Source organism: Rhincodon typus, chromosome 33 (assembly GCF_021869965.1).
Source record: "Rhincodon typus isolate 14 chromosome 33, sRhiTyp1.1, whole genome shotgun sequence".
NCBI lineage: Eukaryota > Metazoa > Chordata > Chondrichthyes > Orectolobiformes > Rhincodontidae > Rhincodon > Rhincodon typus.
This window is the reverse complement of record NC_063364.1, coordinates 1,292,743-1,313,642: the sequence shown is the minus strand read 5'-3', so window position 1 is coordinate 1,313,642 and position 20,900 is coordinate 1,292,743. Positions and strand designations below refer to the sequence as shown.

General features: G+C 41.6%; 1 protein-coding gene across 2 annotated transcripts in view; it reads left to right on the top strand.

Annotated features, from left to right (window-relative positions):
- The window catches only part of aldh1a3 (aldehyde dehydrogenase 1 family, member A3), a 139,036-nt gene that overhangs the window by 102,624 nt on the left and 15,512 nt on the right, over nucleotides 1-20,900 (top strand). For both annotated transcript variants that reach the window (XM_048615912.1, XM_048615911.1), the window contains 5 exons: nucleotides 6,040-6,153; nucleotides 8,935-9,037; nucleotides 11,260-11,444; nucleotides 18,452-18,616; nucleotides 18,702-18,859. In XM_048615912.1, coding sequence (XP_048471869.1) covers nucleotides 6,040-6,153; nucleotides 8,935-9,037; nucleotides 11,260-11,444; nucleotides 18,452-18,616; nucleotides 18,702-18,859 — 725 coding nt within the window. The remainder of the gene's footprint in view (nucleotides 1-6,039; nucleotides 6,154-8,934; nucleotides 9,038-11,259; nucleotides 11,445-18,451; nucleotides 18,617-18,701; nucleotides 18,860-20,900) is intronic.

Here is a 20,900-nt window from a genome sequence, read left to right as displayed (position 1 = left end):
ACATAGACAAGTTGGAGTGAGCAGATATTTGGTAGATGAAGTTCAATATAGAAAAGTATGAAGTATGCATTCTGATTGAAAGAACACAGAGATACACTATAAACTAAAGAAAACCACTCTCAAGGAGGTGCAGGAGCAAAAAGACCTGGGTGATATGTACATGAGTCATTAAAGATGGCTTTAAAAAGTCATTAAAAAGGACAGGTGGAGCAAGCAGTTAATGAAGCATTCGATACCCCATCCTTTACTAATAAGGAGTACAATAGCAAGAATATTATGCTGCACTTGTATAAGACATTAATTAGAACTCAGCTGGAGTATTATTTACGTTATAGGAAGGATGTGAATGCATTGGAGAAAGTGCTGAAATGATTTACAAGAACAGTTTAATGGGTGAGGAACTTCATTTATGAGGATAGTTTGCAGAAGTTGGGACTGTTCTCCTTGGAGAGAAGAAGGCTAAGACGGGATAAAAGTATCGGGAACTACAGTACACAGACTTAAAGCTTACAAAAGAAACAAATTTAAAATGAGAAAAACTTTTTTCACACAATAAGAGGGTTGAGTCTGGAATGCACATCCTGCAGGTTTGTTGGAGGGAGATTCAATTGAGGCATTCAAGAGGGTACTTGAAAAAACTCCATGAAGGTTAGTATCCCCTCACCAAGTCATTCTTTACTTACATATGCTTAGTACATGACACTGACCAAGCTAGCTCAGTCCTGGCTCCCAGAGTGAACAGAACCCCTGACACTCCTGTTTACATCTGTCAGCCTGGGCACTCTGATTGGACCAGACTAACAGCCCCAATTAGGGAACTCATATTCTATGAGGTCCACTCGGCAAACCTCATTCCACTCACTAGAGCACTGGATGACTATTTGAATAGAAACAATGTGCAGGGTAACAGAAAATGGCACTAAGTCAAAATGATCATTTGGAAAGTTGGGTGCAAACAGTATTGGTCCTGAATGGCTTCCTTCTTCACCATAACAGTTCTGTGAATCAATGAACTTCAGTGTACTCATTGAGAAGACAGCACCCCTCCAGACTTGCATTGGTGGGTCCCTCTGGATGTATGTACAGGTCTCTGGAGAATGACCAGCAAAGCTGTATAACTGGGAGATGTTCACTGAGACACTCTGGAATGATTCAAATCAACAACTTTATTCTCCTGACACTCTGCCTGTGCCTGACTTGATTCATGATATCATCTTTAACATCCCTGATTGGTAACCACTGCACATTTTTTTTCAATTTATAAAGTAATAAGATGCTGAATTCTCCCCAAAAAAAACACAGAAAGTGTCTTTGAGCTAAGGTATCAGGTTACTAAAACTCTGTAGGTCTCAATTATCTCAACAAATTTCTATGTTTAGCACAGGGAAAAAGATGTTGAAGCTTGCATTTACAGAATGTGATAACAGGGGACTGTACCTATTCCCTTTCTCACTGAGGGCCACACAGTGGGGAAGTTTTGTAAGGAATAGAGGTGTCCAAGCCTGCAAAATCAACAGGACTGCAAATCTTTTCATTGGACTGTAGGGCTTACTGCTCTACTATGTTCAATTCCTGATCTATGTTACACTGTGGCAGTGCTGACACTGAGGCAGTGGGCAGAATTGACCTAAAGATCAGGCAGTATTCCTGCTGGAGACTGAGGCCTCCAGCAAATAAATAGTGCGGGGGTGGGGGGTGGGGGGGTGGGGGTGGGGTAACCTGGGTGAAGATGAAGACCCCCTGAATTCAAAGGATCTTCACAGGCCCATTGATGCCCCTTTCCAGGACATTCTGATAGTGGGCAGGGAGCAGCAATCACACAAGTGGGCATTGGATAGTGAAGTGATAACAAATGTCATGCTCAGGCTATTCCTCATTTTACACCACTATTCCAAATTGCTTCAGTACAGGAACCCCAGGGGAGAGGTGGGGGGTAGAATTAGAGAGGGGGCAACATAAAGCTGGAGAAAGGCACGGAGGTGGAGAGGCTTCCAGCTCAGTTCAGGTGGAGACCGTCCCAATGGTACAGATCCCTCCTGTTCCAGTACTGATGCCAGTGCCTCATGAATATCAGAAATTTAAGTCATTATAGTAAGGGATTATGTGTCCAAGGTGTATTGTCCAAATGGAAGATTCTACAGTCAACTTATATTGAACCTGTTTTCAATTCATGATCACCAATTCTGAATGATGTGTTGTGTCTTTAGTGACAGAGTGAAGGACACCATCAAGCACATGAACCATAACGTTATGATCCATCTTCAAATCAATGACATAAATTGAAATAGATATTAAATCTTCAAGAGGGTGCTTCAAGACTTCAGCACCAGATTGAAAGTATAAGATTCTGAGGATTGGCAACCTGGGATTGTTTGACTGGCCACACAGTAGGTGTAGAGGAGGGGGAGAGCGAGAGCAAAGTCAATGTTTACAGCCTGGATGCTGTAGGAGTCAATGTTGACATCTGTGGTGATTTGGATTGACTTCTAAAACAAGGGGAGGTTGTACTGAAGGGAAATGAGTTTCTTGAATAGAGGGTAAGTAGTGGAGAGCAGGGGGGTTTAAACAAATGTATCAAGGCAAGGGGCAAAGTCAAGATTTCAGACCAGCAAAGGGAAGAGGGATTAGTAAACCTGTTGGAATAGAAACAGAGCACATTGAATTTCCAAAATAGAAAGGGCTTCCACTTACTCACTGACACATCACAAAGGATCCTGTATGTTAGTGCCAAATTCTCAGGGCGTTGTCATGATGCTTTTTGTCAAAATGTTCTCTGGCTTTCCTGTTCTATTCAAAGAAACCAGTGAAGATGCAACCCTTACTTCAATGGGCTGATGACCTCAATTATAACATCAATTACAGAGATACTGAGAAAATGGTTTGGTAGTTTGATAAATAATGCGGAGGGAAATTAATGTGTTCTCTCACACCGTTTCCTACCACTGTAGTTGTAAGGAGCTGCAAGAAATTAGAGCTTGTGGGGTGTTTCCAAACATTTCATCGTGCCAGGCTAGGCAAGATGGATTCATTTAAGCAGGGAAGGTGAACAGTAAAAAGGGATATGGAACCAGGAGGAGGCCATTCAGTCCCTTCTGCTATTCAGTTAGATCATTGCTGATCTGTACTTTAACACTATTTACTAGCTTTGGTTCCCAATAGATGGTATTAATAGATAGAATGGATTAATGTCAGTGTTGAAAGTACCAATTGACTGGCACATTGCACATTCTCAGTGAGTGGGGGAGAGTTCCTGAGTGATTTTGCCATCATTGCCCTCCCCCAACATCCTCTCACTCCCATGAGCTCATGCTGCCACTATTGTTCCCACCCACTAACCCACACCGTGGTAATAGATACACAGTCCAGGGGACGACTGCCCACTGGCTACTCCCATCCTGATAATGGAATGATAATGACCATTTGATGTTGTCTTCTTATTCAGTAACTTTATTGCAGTGATTCTCAATTTCTACTGGGTTTATACTCACAGTAAGATTTGCAGCATTTTCTGGTTCTCTCTCTGAAGTAAATCATTTTTTAAAAATCTTTCAGTTTTAACTTTGATACCTGTTGCCTTTGTTTCCTGTTCACTCAATGGAAAAATACAGAATAGCTCATGTTTTATTGTTGTCTGCTAGATAAAAATGCATATACACATCAAAAGATCTCACTTAGAGCACATGTGGTGTTTTAGACAGTCCATTATAGAAAGGACTTTAAATCCATGGAGAATATATGGTGTAGATTTACCAGGATTATGTAGGGCTGGGAAACTGTAGTATTAGGAGAGACTTTAGATACTGGGAATGTTTCTTATAAGGCTGAGGAAGATGTGATGGAGGGTGTAGGGGGCATTTTTCAAACTATCATAGAAAGCAAGAATAGTGGTTAGACAGTTATTTTTACAGTTTTGGAGCATTGAATGATTGGTCACAATGTGTCATGCAGGCAGAAATCATTGCATTTTTAATGAAAAATTGAGCAAATACTCAATTAAGAGAAAGACGTAAAGCTACCAAAAAGGAATGGAATTACTATTGCAAAGGGATAGCACAAACACAATAAGGTGAACAGCCTCCTTCTCTGCTGTAAATTTTAGTGGTTCCATCAATTGGTGTTTTTACCTTTTCTTTCCTAATTAAGCTGTTCAGAGATGTCATTACACATCTCTGAACTTGAACCAGGGCCTCCCAGTCCAAAGGTAGGGACACGACCAATACACCACATGAGTGCCCTCAGCTGATGTTTTTATAATACTTGTAATTATTACCAATTTTATCAGCTGATACTGTTGGGTACATCCCTGTAGCTGTTGTATTTTGTCCTTTTGAAGTTGGCATTGGTACCAAGCATTTATTGTACATTCCCAATTACCTGGAGACAGTGATTAAGCTGTTTTGTTGAACCACTGTTGTCCATGTATTTATAAAACTCTGACAATGCTATTGGATTGGGAGTTACAGGATTTGGACCCAATTATGGTAAAGAAACAGGAAAATATCCCCCATTCAATGTGGAATGATTTGGAGCAAAAACACCCTGGATGGGGTGTAGTTTCTATTACATTACCATTGCTGATTGATTTATTGTTGTCACATGTCCAAGATACAGTGAAAAGTATTGTTTTGCATGCTATACAGGCAGATCATACCACGCAAAGAGCATCAGGGTAGCAGAACAGATTGCAGAACACAGTATTACAGCCGCAGAAAAGGGGCAGAGAGATCAGAATTAACATTTGTGAGGTCTGTTCAAAAGCCTGATAACAGTGGGGAAGAAGCTGTTCTTGAATCTATTCATACCTGTATTCAACATTTTATACATTCTACTGGATGGAAGAGGGTGGAAGAGAGTGTAACTGGGTTGGGAGGGGTCTTTGGTTCTGTTGGCTGCTTTCCCGAGGCAGCAGGAAGTATAGTTGGAGTCAATGGATGGAAGGCTGGTTTGCGTGATGGACTGGGCTGTGTTCACGACTCTACAGTTTCTTGCGGCCTTGCAAAGAGCAGTTGCCAAACCACGCTGTGATACATCTAGATAGGATGCCTTCTATGGTGCATCTGTAAAGATTTGTAAGAGTCCTTGTGGATATGCCATTGAGCAAAGCACGAACAGTGGAGGTCTTTGGGAAGAAAAGGAATTAACCATCGATATATATTGTACATATTTCTGCTATGGTGCCCAGCCATGGAGTCCAACCATGGTGTCTCAGAAGAATGAGGGGAGATCTTATAGAAACATATAAGATTATGAAGGGAATAGAAAAGGTGGAGGCAGGGAGGTTGTTTCCGCTAGCAGGTGAAACTAGGACTAGAGGGCGTCGTCTCAAAATAAAGGGAAGCAGATGTAGGACTAAGGTCAGGAGGAACTTCTTCACCCAAAGGGATGTGAATCTGTGGAATTCCCTGCCCAGTGAAGCGGTTGAAGCTACCTCGCTGAATGTTTTTAAGGCAAGGCTAGATAAATTTTTGAACAGTAAAGGAATTAAGGGTTATGGTGAGTGGGCAGGTAAGTGGAGCTGAGTCTCAAAAAGATCAGCCATGATCTTATTAAATGGTGGGGCAGGCTCGAGGGGCCGGATGGCCTACTCCTGCTCCTAGTTCTTATGTTCTTATGTCTCTGGTGCCCATGGGGTTCAAGATGCCCCTGGTGTCTGTGGATAATTATCTTAACAGAAATGAGGACATTAGACAAAAAGATCTGTCCTGGATGATGTCAGAGCTCTTGAGAGTTTTACAGCTGCTCAATTCCTGCCAAGTGCAGGTTGTTCGATCAAATTCCCAAATGCAGGTCCCTCTCTGATACAGTTATTTACGGGGTTTTATTGGTGAATACCCTACAACTGTTCTAGCAGCGGAGATGCTCCCTCCTGGAATGTGGGCTGGAAAATCATATCCGACTTGAACCGGAATTTCTGATGGTAATGCTCTGTGACAGGAACTTGCTTACTTGTAATTTATTTATGTGCTGCACAAAGTTGAAACTGGAGACAGCTGGACCTTTCGATCCACTAACATGTAAATAACATTTTGTGAATTATAGGTTCCTTTCCCCCCAGGTGTGGTGAATATTGTCCCAGGATATGGACCCACTGCCGGGGCAGCTATCGCCTGCCACAAGGACATTGATAAAATTGCATTCACTGGTTCAACTGAGGTAGGGAACCATTGCTTTAAAATCCTCATGATGAATTGAGATGTACCAAAAAAGATACTTTTTCTGGAAGCATATGCTGTGAATGAAAAGAGGTGCAAGTTCTCACATCTCCGAGTTGCACAAGAAGAGAGGCATATGTGGGGGTAATCTGTGAGGCAAGTGCTTACTGATGGACAGAGAGCGGCACCATCAGATATGACTTAACTATGGGGCATTCTGTTACCAGGGAGACAAGCAACTGGGCCTGGAATTTCCAAACAATTTCATAGTTATTTTCAGTTCAGCCAATATCAGAAAACCAACAGAAATTATCAAGGAATTTCAAATGCTAATTACATCCAACGCAAATCAAGTTTCTGTGATCTTTTGTTCTATTTGAAAAGCATTGCCCTGAGTGCAACTCTCCTCCAAAATTAAATGACCAGACCTTCAGATCGATGAATCAATTTCTGTTGATTGCACTTGTTTGTAGCTCTTCAAGAAGACTTTTAAAATTAAGCTTTTGCTGAGGCTGACAAAGCAGCTTTTAGAAGTCTTTAAATATTAAAACATGTTTAATTTGTTTAGAAACTGCTGTGCATGCACTAATGAAATTAAGTGGTAATGCAGAGTATTTTAAAATTAAATTATTTTCTAAAATGTTATTCAATGGTGCAGAACCATTCCAGGTTCTATATACAGCAATATCCCAATCGGTTTGAGCAGAAACTTGAGGAAAAAATGAACTTTTAGGGTAATTTTGGGTGAAGTTGTACTGGATTGCTGACTGAGCCCAATGTGGGAAATCTTTGTCTCAGATTTTAGGCTGAGATCCAGTCCTTAATAGTTTGTTGTCCTGGTGCCAGGTTTGGCTCTAAAACAAGCAGATTGACATATCACATCAGGCATGAAAACTCTTGCAGAGAAAAAGAAACCAGCCAAAAATCATGGCTCACTCAGGAACCAATGACTTCGGCAACAGTAGCATGGAGGAACTTCAGAGGTCGCTTGAGGAGTTGGCTGACCCTCACGGGAGTAACCTCTGAAATACTAAATATAATGACCACAGCAAAACCCAACGTAGAGGTTCAGGAGAGGACCATTGGCCCTCTCAAGGGCAATTGGCCTTGCCAATGACACCCACAACCAATGAATGAAAATAAAAACTTAAACATGTTCTATCATTTAGTTAGATCCTGGCTGAATAGAACTTTAAATCCAGTTAATTGCTTTTGATCTACATTTCTTGCTACTCTTAGCCCTGAAAACTTAAGGATCACTGCCTTGAAATTTCAGTTGAATACAATCCACGGTCTTTGCTGTGGAAGATTTCCAGATTTTCACCATGGGCTTGTGTGAAAAAGCATTTCCTGATTTCACCATTAGGAGTAGGCCATTTAGCCCCTTGTGGCTGCTTTGCCATCCATTAATATAATGGCTGATTCACTCATGGCCTCAACACCATTTTCTGTCTGTGCTCAATATCAATCAAACGTCTAATTCAGCCTTGGATATAATAAATCAGCCAGCCTCCACTGCTTTCTGGTGTAGAACATTCCAAAGATTAACAACTTCCTTAAAATCCTCCTTATCACCATCTGAAACAGGGGATCCTTTAATCTGAAACTTCATTCAACTTTATTCATTGAGTTCCCTCCTCAAATAAGGAGACCAAAATGGTTCACTGCTCAGTTGTAGCAAAACAGCATTCTGCAGTTTGATAAATTATATTCTAATTTTGTACTTTTTTCCTACTATGGTGGGTAATCTCACATTTCTAAAATTAATTACAAAGTTTAGCCCACTTCCTTAACCTTTCTAAATCCCTTTGCAGACTCTCTGTAACTTCCTCACAACTTGCTTTCCCACCTATGTTAATGTTGTCTGCAAATGTGGCAGCAATATAGTCAGTTCCTTCATCCAAGTCATTGATATAGTCACCAAATAGCCTGGTTCTAATTTTAAGGTTATTCCCCCTTAGTTTGAGATTTCCCCACAGGATGATAGTTTCTCTGTATCTACAATCTGGATTTTCATTTTCAATGCCTTTTTCAGATCTCCACTCAATTTCTTGGACCCAAGAAAATACAAGCAAAGTTCATGCAAAGCTTCCCTCATAATTTAATTTCTTGAACTGCAATACAAACCTGGTGAATCAACATTGTGCTCATTCCCACTGCCCACATATCTTCCCTGAGTGCAGATTACTTTATGCATATCCACATGCTTTTGATGATTTATGTTCATGGGCAACTATAGTTCTCTGACCCTCCAAAGTTTTTAGCCTCTAAGATCACATCATAGTTTCTCTTTCTCACACTCTGATAAATAACTCCATACTTCTCCACATTAAACTCCATCTGCTATAGTTTTTCTAAATTATTTAGTGGGCTGAGTTACACGAGCCACTGGATTGTCTCCATTAAAAATTGGATGGGGGCCAAAACAGCTGGGTAAATGGCAGGCAGCCCACATACTGAATTTAATAAGCATCTTCCAACTCCCATCCTCAAACCTGCTGGTCGGGAAATGTTAAATCCAGCTGAAATTCTAAGTCCCTTTGTAACGGTCCCAATCAGACCATTTATTTGGTCAAGGCACTGGGTATTAGAGGATTTACACAGAGAATAATAATGCAGTATCACATTTTGTGTCATTAATTCTTTGTATTAACTGGGGAAATGATGCATTTGAAAATTGGTATAAATATTACTCATTTTCAAGCCCGATAAATTGATACATTGAGTCTGAACTGAGTTCTCTGAATCATTCTCTAACCCATGTGTGCTGCTCTGTTGATAGGTTGGAAAGTCAATAACTGAAGCTGCCTCTAAAAGTAACCTGAAGAGAGTCACCCTAGAGCTTGGTGGGAAGAATCCTTGCATTGTCTTTGCTGACTCTGACTGTAAGAGTAACTCTTGTTAGCTTTACAACTACATCTTTCTGAATTTCACAGACGTTACAGAGGAAAATGTTCTCTCCCTCAGAATTGTGTACATCCAGATAAATTAAAAATCATTCTTCAGAAGATTATCCTTATGTAAAACTGATGAAGGACTTCAGTTATGTAGATAGGCGGGCAAGCTAGGCTGGATTCCTGTAGAGAAGATTAGGCAAGATTTGACTGAGATGTTCAACGATGGGGCTCAGCATCATAGGTAAAGAAGCTGTTGTCATCAGGAGCAGTAACTCTCCTGACATTAAAAGCCAGGGTGACAGAAAGGAAGACTGTTTTATTCAATGTCATGAATGGTTTAGTTCCAGATGAAAAGGCAAGGTATTGAGGACTAACACAGAATTAGCATGAACGCGACAGGTTGAACGATATCCTTCTGTGCTGCAACCATTTCAGGCTTTTCCCAATGCCACTGAGCAGGCTTCAAAGTGGGAGAAAGTTCTGAGATGGAACTGTTGGATCAACAATTCCTTCCCACATCAGGATAGTGACCATTTGCAGAGGCTATGCACCCAGCAGCAGTGAGTAACCAACAAAATGTTCAGGTTCAGGCTGATTAGGAAATGCTGGTGGCATTTCCCGGTCAAAGATAGCCTCCTGTGCCTTCACCCCCATGGGAAGGCCAGGCACGCTTCCTGATAGTCAGCACACAACCTAGGCTTAGAAATGAGCTGAACTCACTCTGATAATTTAATGGCAGAAGATTCCATTCAGGGTTCTAGTTGGTCTAGGATAGTATTTTACTGCACTGTTATTGCTATAGTGTTTCTGCCTGTTGCTAGCCGCTCTTGTTCAATCTTTTTAACATGCTGGCAATTTGTTTTCTCCTTTTTCTTTCAAATTATATGATTTTACACAGTTTGGGATGTTTTGTATTTAAAAGCCATTTAAGATTGCAATGAGAACTATGGTGTTTCTGACTATACCAGTGTAATAAAACAATCCTCTCAATCCCAATCTCCTGCTCTCTCTCCATACTTTTAAATAACATTCTTTTAGAATTTGCTGTCAGTTCTACTTCCAGTGGTTCTGGCCATGCATTTCATGCCTCGACCCTCTAATTTTTCTTGCCACTTCTCCATTTTATTTGATGATAATCTGAAATCATCGACTCAGTAACAGGTACCTGCCCTTCATCAGCAAATCACTTCACAACTTTGAATCCCCTTATTAGAACCTCTTGTTACAATCTCTGTTCCACTATGAAGAAGCCCAGTTTCCTGGGTCTCTCCTCATCCCTAAAACCTGTCAGCCTGAGATTATCTCAGCGACTCTATCACTCTCCATCACCAAATCCTTCCTAAAGTAAGACACCTGAAGCTGAACAATGGCTGAGCCTGAATCTGCTTTCTGGCCAAGAGCTGACTTGTTCAATCAGGTTGGGCCTATACCGATTGCTGTTAAGAAGAATGAGAAGTGAACTATTGAAACACACAAAATCCTGAGGGGATTGTACAGGGTGGATGCTGGGTAGATGTTTCCTTGTCAGAGGGAGATTAAAACTAGGAAACATTTTAAAAGTAAGTGGAGATAAGCAGAATGTTTTTCCCTGAGGGTTGTTAATCCAAACAGTTTTCTTCCCCAGAAATCAGTGAAGGCTGGATCATTGAATTTATTCATGACTAAGCTAGACAGGTGTTTGATAGACAAGGGAATTGAAGTATTTGAACAGGGGGTTGCAGACAGGAAAGTGATTTGACACCACAAGAAGATAAGCCTTGATATTGCTGAATGGCCTAGCACGCTCAAGGGGCTGAAATGCCAGTCCTGGTCCTTAATCTATGTCCCTATGAATACTGGAATAGAGAGCCTAAGGTTGTTTCAGAACTGAGACGATCACACTCATGAGTGGGAGATTGCAAAGAGGGGCCCTAACCCGTGCGTGATTGAATCAAAAGGCCGAAGCTCATAGCTGGGCATAATGGGAATGGCCTGAAGAATAACTGATATTTATCAGTGTGTTTAGTCTCTGAGACTGGAAATTTTCTCAGAGTTGCTGTTACTGTGCCTTTGAAACTGTGTTGGAGTTACAAGGAAACAGCGTTTCCGTCGCACTTTCAACAACACAAGAGCAGAAGCCTGAGGAAGTTGCTGGTCCTGGTGTTTTCAAGTCAAACCCCCACAGGGAATATTGCTGTTATTGTTAAGCATACTGTTTCTCCTTTACCCAGTGTCCCAGGCAGTTGACTATGCCTCACAGGGAGCTTTCTTTAACCAAGGCCAGTGCTGCACTGCTGCTGCTCGGGTTTTTGTCGAGGAACCAATTTACGACGAGTTCATTCGCCGCAGTGTGGAGCGGGTGAAGAAGCGAGTGGTGGGTAATCCTTTTGATCCGCAAACTGAACAAGGACCTCAGGTAAGAGAAAATCACCCACATTTGAAAAGACACTTTAGGACACAATGATTAGGTCATCAACACAAACCTTAATGGGAAATCTGATGGATTTACATTTTGGGTGCGGGTTAATTCTATGAAGTTTTTTTTTGCGTCTGCCCTTGTTGTTTTATTTATGTTACGCTAAAATGTAGGATCTGGCTCAATTGGCAGCACAGTTGCCCCTGAGGGGGAGATTGTGAGTTTAAGTCCCTATTGAGAAAATCGAGCATCAAAAATCTAAGCTGACAAGCTGAACGAGTGTTGTACTGTCAGCAATGCCATGTTTTAGATGAGACCGTGACCTTGGCTGCTGTCTCAGGTAAATGCCAAAGGTGCCATGGTAGAACAGGGAGCTGTCTCTATCATCTGACCAATATTCATCTTTCAATAATGTCATGAAAATGCAATCATATTGTTGTTTCTATGAGTTTCCAGTGCATAAATTGGCTGCTGGTTTTCATATATTGTAAAAGTCGCTGTACTTCAGGAGTACTTCATTGGCTGCTAAGCACTGTGAGACATTCTCAGATTGCTTCCTCCTTATTTTCAAGGTCAGAAGTCACACGACACCAGGTTATAGCCAGGTTCACTCACACCATCTGACACTTTTGGTCACCTGCAGAGACTTATTCAGCTTGTCAACATTCCAGTCACACTATTTGTATGATCTTTTGATCTCTCTGCCTATTGATCTCTCTGCCTGTAAATTCCGTGCTTTTCCTTACGTCACTGACGAAGGAGCAGTGGTCCAAAAGCTTGTGATTTCGAATAAACCTGTTGGGCTATAACCTGGTGTCATGTGACTTCTAACCTTTTCTACCCCAGTCCAAAACCAGCACATCCACATCTTTATTGAAGCTGAAGATCCTGAGTCAATTTTCTATTTTTGAATAATTTTCCAACATGTTTCTTTTTTTTTAAGTGGATTTCAACAGTTCAAATCCTCGTAATCCTGCTGGGAGCAGAGGAAGGGGCAAATGTGATTAGGTGTTGGGCACGGCTAGATCAGTCATAGTGGTATTGTGTTACAATTCACTCAGGGAGTCCAAGTTACTGTGGCAACCTACACTTTTACATGCATGTTGTTGTTGGCAATCTTGGAATGGTGATGGTACAAGCTCCAATTGACTTTCCATCACTTGGCTGACCAGGAATCTCTGATGGTCTTTCTGCCTGCTATTGGTTTATGCTGAAAAGTTTTACCATTTGATACACAATCTGTTGGCTGCATTAAAAATGCACCTGTGGCCTGGATTGGGATTTGAACCCAAAACATTTGGTTCAGAGATAGGGACATTCCCCATTGCACCACAAGACCTCGTCTTTCTAAACAAAAACTAAGTTGCTGGAAAAGCGCAGCAGGTCTGGCAGCAACTGTGAACGAAAAAACAGAGTTAATGTTTCGGGTCCGGTGACCCTTCCTCAGAACTGCTCTTCCATTCTTCTTTCTAAACTCCAGTTAAGAGGTGGATTATTCCCAGAAGGAGAATAAATTATCCCATGGTGGGTAAATCAATCTCAAGGTGAGGGGGGACAGTGTCTACTGTACCCACAATAGGAGGTTGTGGGATGTGATAAGTAGTACATTTATTGAGATTTTAAATAGGTTTGGGTCAAACACTGGCCAAGCTGTAACTGCTGTGGTCTAACTCCCTGTCCCAGGCTCTAGGGCATCCTGCTTTCTGAATAGAGAGGGGTATGTTGCCCTCGGAAATTAAAAGATTAAACATATGTGAATGATGAAACTCAAATACCATCATAAGTGCAATAGCCTTCAAGCATGGGTAATTAATCACTAGATGTGAAAATTCACTCATTCCACAATTATCTGACTTTTTATCTGACTCTTCTGCCAAATCAAGATCTTTACATCATCTCAAACTTGTTTGGATTCATTATGAAATCACGAGATCATGCTGACATCTTTTACATATTATTAAGTTAGGATTACAGTGTGTGTCACTGCTAACACAACACAATAGATCTATTTGTCTGGCATTGTGTTGCTGATGGAATGTTACTGTGTGGGATGTTTTCTTTGGATCAGCCTGTCATTCATCAAAATTTCTGATATGAACTTCACGCAAAGGAAATAAATCCTAAAAATTAGTAAATGCATTCTTACCATAGGTGTGGAGTTAAATAATGACAAAAGTCACACATAACATTAGTGGGAGGGGCCTGTGAAATAAATGGGACCAGCACGTATTAAAAAATATTCAATCCTTTTTCAGTCAATTGGTGGTAGTTCACTGACACTTGTTGAACTCTACTCCAAGTTTATAGGTTTGGATTAAATTGAGCCACCCTCAACTTTAATCCTCAGTGTATCAGAAACATTGGGTCTATAGTCCTGTTCATACTTTACACAAGCATCTCCTCAGTCCAAAGACCTTTTAGCACCCTACTTCCATAACACCCTATTCCTTCCTCAGTCTACGAGTATCAACTTAAATCGATCTCAATGTTTATTGCCTTACCTACACTCTGTCAATGAAGTATACAATTGAGGCAATGGCTTAGTGGTATCATCATTGGATGCAGCTAATGATCTGGGGACCTGGGTTCAAATCCTGCCATGGTAATTGGTGGAATTGGAATTCAATAAAATGTCTGGAATTAAGAATCTACTGATGATAAAGAAACCATTGTTGACTTTTGTTTAAAAACCCATCTGGTTTACTAATGCCTTTTGGGGCACTCCCCCCACCATGGGATAATTTATTCTCCTTCTGGGAACAATCCGTCTCTGACCTGGAATTAAAAAAGAAGTCTTGTGTTCAGTGGAGAGTCTCCACACCTCTGGGCCTGGTCTCACCTACGTGACTCCATATCCATAGCAATGTGGTTGACTCTTAAGTGCCCTCTGAAATGGCATAGCAAGCCACTCAGTTGTATCAATTGCTACAAAATCTCAAGAAAGAAATGAAACTGGACAGGTCACCTGGCATTGACCCAGGCACCAGAAAAGACAGTGGCAGAAACAATCCTGTTAACCCTACAAGTCCTCCTTATGTCTGGGAGCTAGTGCCAAAATTGGGAGACTTAACTCACAGGCTAGTCAAGCAATGGCCTGACATAGTCATACTCATGGAATCATATCTTACAATATCCCAGACACCACCAACATCAGCCCTGGATATGTCCTGTCCCACCAGCAGGACAGACCCAGGAGAGGTGGCGGAACTATGTCAAGAGGGAGTTGCCCTGGGAGTCCTCAACATGACTCTGGACACCATGAAGTCTTGTGGCATCAGGTTAAACATGGACAAGGAGGCATCCTGCTAATTACCACAGACTGTCCTCCCTCAGCTGATGAATTAGTGCTCCTCCGGGGTGTAAAATTTACTCTGGATGGGGGATTTCAATGTCCACCACCAAAAGTGGCTCACCAGCAGCACTACAAATCGAGCTGTTCAGATGCTGAAGGATATAACAGCTGGAGTGGGTTGGTGGCTGGTGGTGAGGGAACAAACAAAAGGGAGAAACATACTCGACCTCATCCTTGCCAATCTGCCAGCTGCAGATTTGTCTGTCCATGACAGTATCATTAATAGTGACCACTGCACAGTCCTTGTGGAAATGAAGTCCATCCTTCACTTTGAGAAAACCCTACAAATTATCATTCAATGCCTTCTTCAATGCCTCAATTGAAACTGCCTCCAACACACTTCAAGGCAGTACATTCCATTCTCTAACTGTTCACTGTGTGAAAAAGATTTGTCTCATATCAGATGTGTGCCTTTTGCAAATCATTTTAAATCTATTTACTCTTGTTTTTTTCCACTTTTACAAGCAGGAACAGTTTCACCCTATCTACTCTATCTAGCACAGACATTATTTTGAAAACCTCTAAAGAATCTCTACTTAGTCTTCTTTGGTCCAAGGAGAACAGTCCCAACTTCTTCAATCTATCCTCATAACTGAAACTTCTCATTAATGGAACCATTCTTGTAAATCACTTCTGCACTGTCTCCAATACATTCATATTTTTCCTATAATGTGGTATCCACAACTATATACGGTACTCCAGCTGAGATCTAACAAGTGTCTTGTACAAGTTCAACATCACCTTCTTGCGCTTGTACCTTATGCCCCTTTTAATAAAGCTGAGAATATCATATTGCTTTACTTACAGTTCTCTCCACCCATCCTGCCAGTTTCAATGATCTGTGCAAATATACACCCAAGTCCCTCTGCTCTTGTATCCACTTTAGATTTATACCCCCTATTTTATGTTGACTTTCAATGCTCTTCCAAGCAAAGTGCATCACCTCACACTTCCCTGCACTGAGACTCCTCTGCCATTTATCTGCCCACTCCACCAACTTATATATTGTTTTGGAGGACTACAGTGTCCTCCTTACAGTTTACAATTCTTCCAAGTTTCACGTCATCTTCAAACTTTGGAATCGTCCCTTGCATACCAAAATCCAGATCATTGATATATGTCAGTAAAAGTATTAATACGGCCTTGGCAAACACCAGGAAATAGAAACACAAAGTAAAGCAGAGACTGACAAGACACCAAGAAGACTTCAGCAGACATTAACCAAGCTTTAAGATTCTGATAGATACTAAGAAACTGATCCAGAACAGTTCAACAACTGTCCCCACCCTTTCTTGAGCCCTGCAAATATTTTTCTCAATTTCCTTTTGAAAACCCAGGGTAAATCTACCTCCACCACCCTCTCAGGCAGTGCATTCCATAACTGTTTCCACATGTCACCTTTGTTTTTGTTTGGCCAATCACCTTAAAACTGTGTTGTCTGGTTCTTACAGTGTGGAGCTGGGGGAACACAGCAGGTCAGGCAGAATCAGAGGAGCAGGAAAGTTGACACTTCATGGTTTCTGATGAAGGGAGTAAACCCAAAACGTCGACTCTCCTGGTCCTCTGTTGCCACCTGACTTGCTGTGTTCCTCCAGCTCCACACTGTATTGACTCTGACTCCAGCATCTGCACTTCATGCTGTCTCCTCTGGTTCTTGATCATTTTGTCAATGAGAACAGTTTCTTTCTCTTGACTCTGTCCTAGCCCATCGTGACATTGAACATTTCAGTCATGACCTTCTCCAAATCAATTTCTCACCACAGATGCTGCACAACCTGCTGAGTATTTCTAGTATTCTCTGTTTGTTTCAGATTTCCAGCATCTGCAAAGTTTAGCTTTTGTGACAGACTTTAAAACATGGCTTGTGCACATGTGGAATGGGGAGTGAGACAGGAAATTGGGAGACTGAATATTATAAAATCATTTATAAATAAAATCATTTATTGTCATGTGTATTCAATAGAAAATACAATGAAAAGTGTGTACCGTTGACGTGCATAGGCGCCATTTACATTAATTAAAATAAATAATAAAGAAAGATAACTTAAAGAGAGTCCAACTCTTCCTTCGCCATTGCTACTGTCCTGCTCCAGGTTTCACTGGCCCATGCCATGGTGCTGCCTTAGTCCTGCTCTGGGCGACACCAGCCCACGCCATGTCGCCGCCAGGGGCCTACTTCACATCGAAGTGAGAGTCCCGATCCAGGCTTCACAGGCCAGCCAAGTCTGTAGCCATGCTGTCTCTGAAGACGCCATTGCCGCTCCGGACCCCAGCAAGCAATAGAAGGCGCTGGAACACCACTGTAATCTCACCAAGATTTATTCAGATCATCAATATAAACATGAACTGGAGCAATGTTATTACCATTTAAGAACATAACTGAAAGGGAAATAAAATAAGCATCAGATTAGAATACTTAGCTTTTTGACAGAGGAGAAGGAACTCACTGTGCTGAGGGGAATGGGGAAATTGATATAAAAGATATACAGTATTGAAATCCATGAGATTTCACTTGAGCTCTGAGGTATCAGCACGAGGGAGACAGAAAGCCTACTCCATCCTGTCTGTCTCCTTCATTCCACTGGAAATACAAATGAATGTGTATCTCCAAGTTCATACAACCTCTCAATGTCATAATGACCCATACAATGCCTGTACAGAATGGCCAATGGATGGTTCAGTAACATTATTGCAGATGTTTGCTGATTGTTAACTCAGTTCAATATTATAACCATAAAACAGACTGAGTAAATATAGCAGCTTTTGCAACTTCAGAGGGCAAAACATTGAATTCCCATTTAACATGAAGTGAGAGTAAATTAAAACCCTTCATGTGAAATTCTGAGATTCTTAATAAACAAAATCTTAAAACAAGTTTGCAGTATTCTACCGCAGTTAGCAATGAAGAAGTTAATTGGCAATTAACTCCTTAAACAAGTCAGTGCATACTAACTTCGCAATAAAACCGTGGGCACTCAACACAGACTGATGGCCAGGGAAAGTAGCTGTTAATATTTGACCACACCCTAAAAGCTCCTGCTTGTGAAAGGTTTTATACTATCCACGAAACTCAATAGGGGGCTGGGAGTGAAGTCATGTCTCGAGATGAAGCTGCCTAGGGCAAGAGAATGAAATCAACAATAAGATACAGTTTTATGCTCATATTCTGATATCTTGATGAGAACATTGTAATTACCTAAAACATTGTTGTGATACAAGAGGTCTATGTGTTATATGTTTGATTGCTGAATAAGATGGAGCTCCCTTTGACACATTTCCAATGAATCATATCCAAACCTAAGTGGGACCATAGAAGGAGACAGACCTACTGAAAAGTTAAGGGAGCCACAGAAGATCAGATTTTCAACCACTTAAACCTCTCAGTAGGCTCTCTGAAGCTTCAGATCAAGTATTGAAGGGATGACACCTGTCGTGGCTAGGGGCTGTTCCATCATGTTGGACTGTCAGTGTATGAATAGGAGATACATCCCCCTACTTGGAATGCCCTCCCTTTCTGACAGCTATAATTAAGTGGAACACTCCAGATAAGCTGTGGTTAAAGCGCAGTTGCCAGCACACAATAAGATGAGACCTGTCTGTGCAAGTCTGCTGTCAACTTACAACTCTCACCACTGTTCTCATTTTCCCAACATAGATTGACCAAGTTCACTTTGACAAAATCATGGAACTAATAGAGAGTGGGAAGAAAGAAGGAGCCAAGCTGGACGCTGGTGGCTGTGCCATTGGAGATGTAGGTCATTACATTCAACCGACAGTGTTCTCAGAAGTGACAGACAACATGCGTATTGCAAAGGAGGAGGTACCGTCACTTCAATCAAAGTAGTAATTGACAATATCAACTTGACAACTAAATAGATGTCACCTAAATCTTTCATATTTCATAGATTTTTGGACCAGTGCAAGTGATAATGAAGTTTAAAAACACTGAGGAGGTCGTTAGAAGAGCCAACAGCAGTGAATTTGGACTGACAGCAGGCGTGTTCACCAGGAACATCAACAAAGCATTGACTGTAGCCTCTGCCCTTCAGTCTGGAACAGTATGGTAAAAAAACACACACACGTTCTTTTATCTGAAATACCAATTTTCAACATCATGTTTCAGTTTGATGCAGCAGAGGTAGTGGCATCCTGGTAAAGTCACTAAATGAGCAATCTGGAGGTCCACACTGATGTTCTGGGAGCATGAGTTCAAATCCCATCATGGCAGCTGGAGGAATTTAAATTTACTTAATGAAATCTGGTATTTAAATAAAAAGTCAATTTCAGTGGTTGTGACTTTAAACCAACTGCTGATTATTGTAAAAGCCCATCTGGCTTTAGGAAAGGTATCCTTAGGGAAGCCATCCTTAGCTGGTGTGGCCTGCATGTGACTCCAGACACACAGGATGTGGTTTGTTCTTAACTGCCTTCTGGGATGACCCAGCAAGCCACTCAGTGAGGCAATTAGGGATGGGCAATAAATGTTGGCCTAGGAGTTTTTTGAAGAAGTAACAAAGAGGATTGATGAAGGCAGAGTGGTGGATGTGAACTATATGGACTTCAGGATGGCGTTTGACAAGGTTATGCATGGTAGAATAGTTAGCAAGGTTAGATCACATGGCATACAGGAAGAGCCAACCATTTGGATACAGAACTGGCTCGAAGGTAGGAGACAGAGGGTGGTGGTGGAGAGTCACTTTTAAGACTGGGGGCCGGTGACCAGCGGTGTGCCACGAGGATCAGTGCTGGGTCCACTGCTTTTTGTCATTTATGAAATGATTTGGATGTGAACATAGGAGGTATGGTTATTAAGTTTGCAGGTAACACCAAAATTGGTGGTGTAGTGGACAGCCTAGAAGGTTACCTCAGAGTACAATGAGACCTTGATTAGCTGGGCTGGTGGGCTGAGGAGTGGCAGATGGAGTTTAATTTAGACAAATGTGAGGTGCTACATTATGGACAGGCAAATCAGGGCAGGACTTATATACTTAATGATGAGGTCCTGGGGAGTGTTGCTGATCAAAGAGACCTTAGAGTGCAGGTTCATACTTCCTTGGAAGTGGAGTCGCAGGTAGATAGGATAGAGAAAATGCTTGCCTTTATTGATCAATACATTGAGTATAGGAATTGGGAGGTCACATTACGGCTGTACAGAACATTGATTAGGCCACCTTTGGAATACTGCATTCAATTCCAGTCTCCCTGCTATAGGAAGGATATTGTGAAACTTGAAAGGGTTCAGAAAAGATTTACAAGGATGTTGCCAGGGTAGGAGGGCTTGAGCTATACAGAGAAGCTGAATAGGCAGGGGCTATTTTCCCTTGAGTGTCAAAGGCTGAGGGGGACGTTATAAAGGTTTATAAAGTCATGGATAGGGTGAATAGCCAAGGTCTTTTCCCAAGGTAGCAGAGTCCAAAACTAGAGGGCATAGGTTTAAGGTGAGAGGGGAAAGAGTTAAAAGGCAACTTTTTCACACAGAGGTTGGGATGTGTATGGAATGAGCTGCCAGAGGAAGTGGCGGAGGCAGGTACAATTACAACATTTAAAAGGTATCTGGATGGGTATCTGAATAGGAAACATTTAGAGGGATATGGCCCAAATGCTGACAAATGGGACTGGATTAATTTAGGATATCAGGTTAGCATGGACAAGTTGGACTAAAGGGTCTGTTTCCATGCTGTATAGCCCTATGACTCTGGCCAGCGATGCCCACATCCTGTGATAAATAAAAGAAGGATATTGTGATCAATTCAGCTGAATAAAGGTCAGAGTAACTGTGGGTGAGGCAGCTGCTTTGTTCTTTGACATGATTTGATTTATTGTAGTCACATGTACCCAAGTACAGTGAAATATTAAGTGTAAATAGAGTCCTGGATGGGATGTTGGCTAATGTGATGGCCTGGGCTGTGCACACAACTTTCTGTAGTTTCTTACAGTCCTGGGCGGAGCAGTTGCCTTACCAGGCCATTTTTAAATCCAGTTAGGATGCTGTATGTGGTGCCTCTGTAGAAGTTGGTGAGGCCCTTATGGACATGCCGAATTTCCTAAGCTGCCTGAAGAAGAAGAGGCATTGTTCTGCCTTCTTGACCAACACATCTACATGG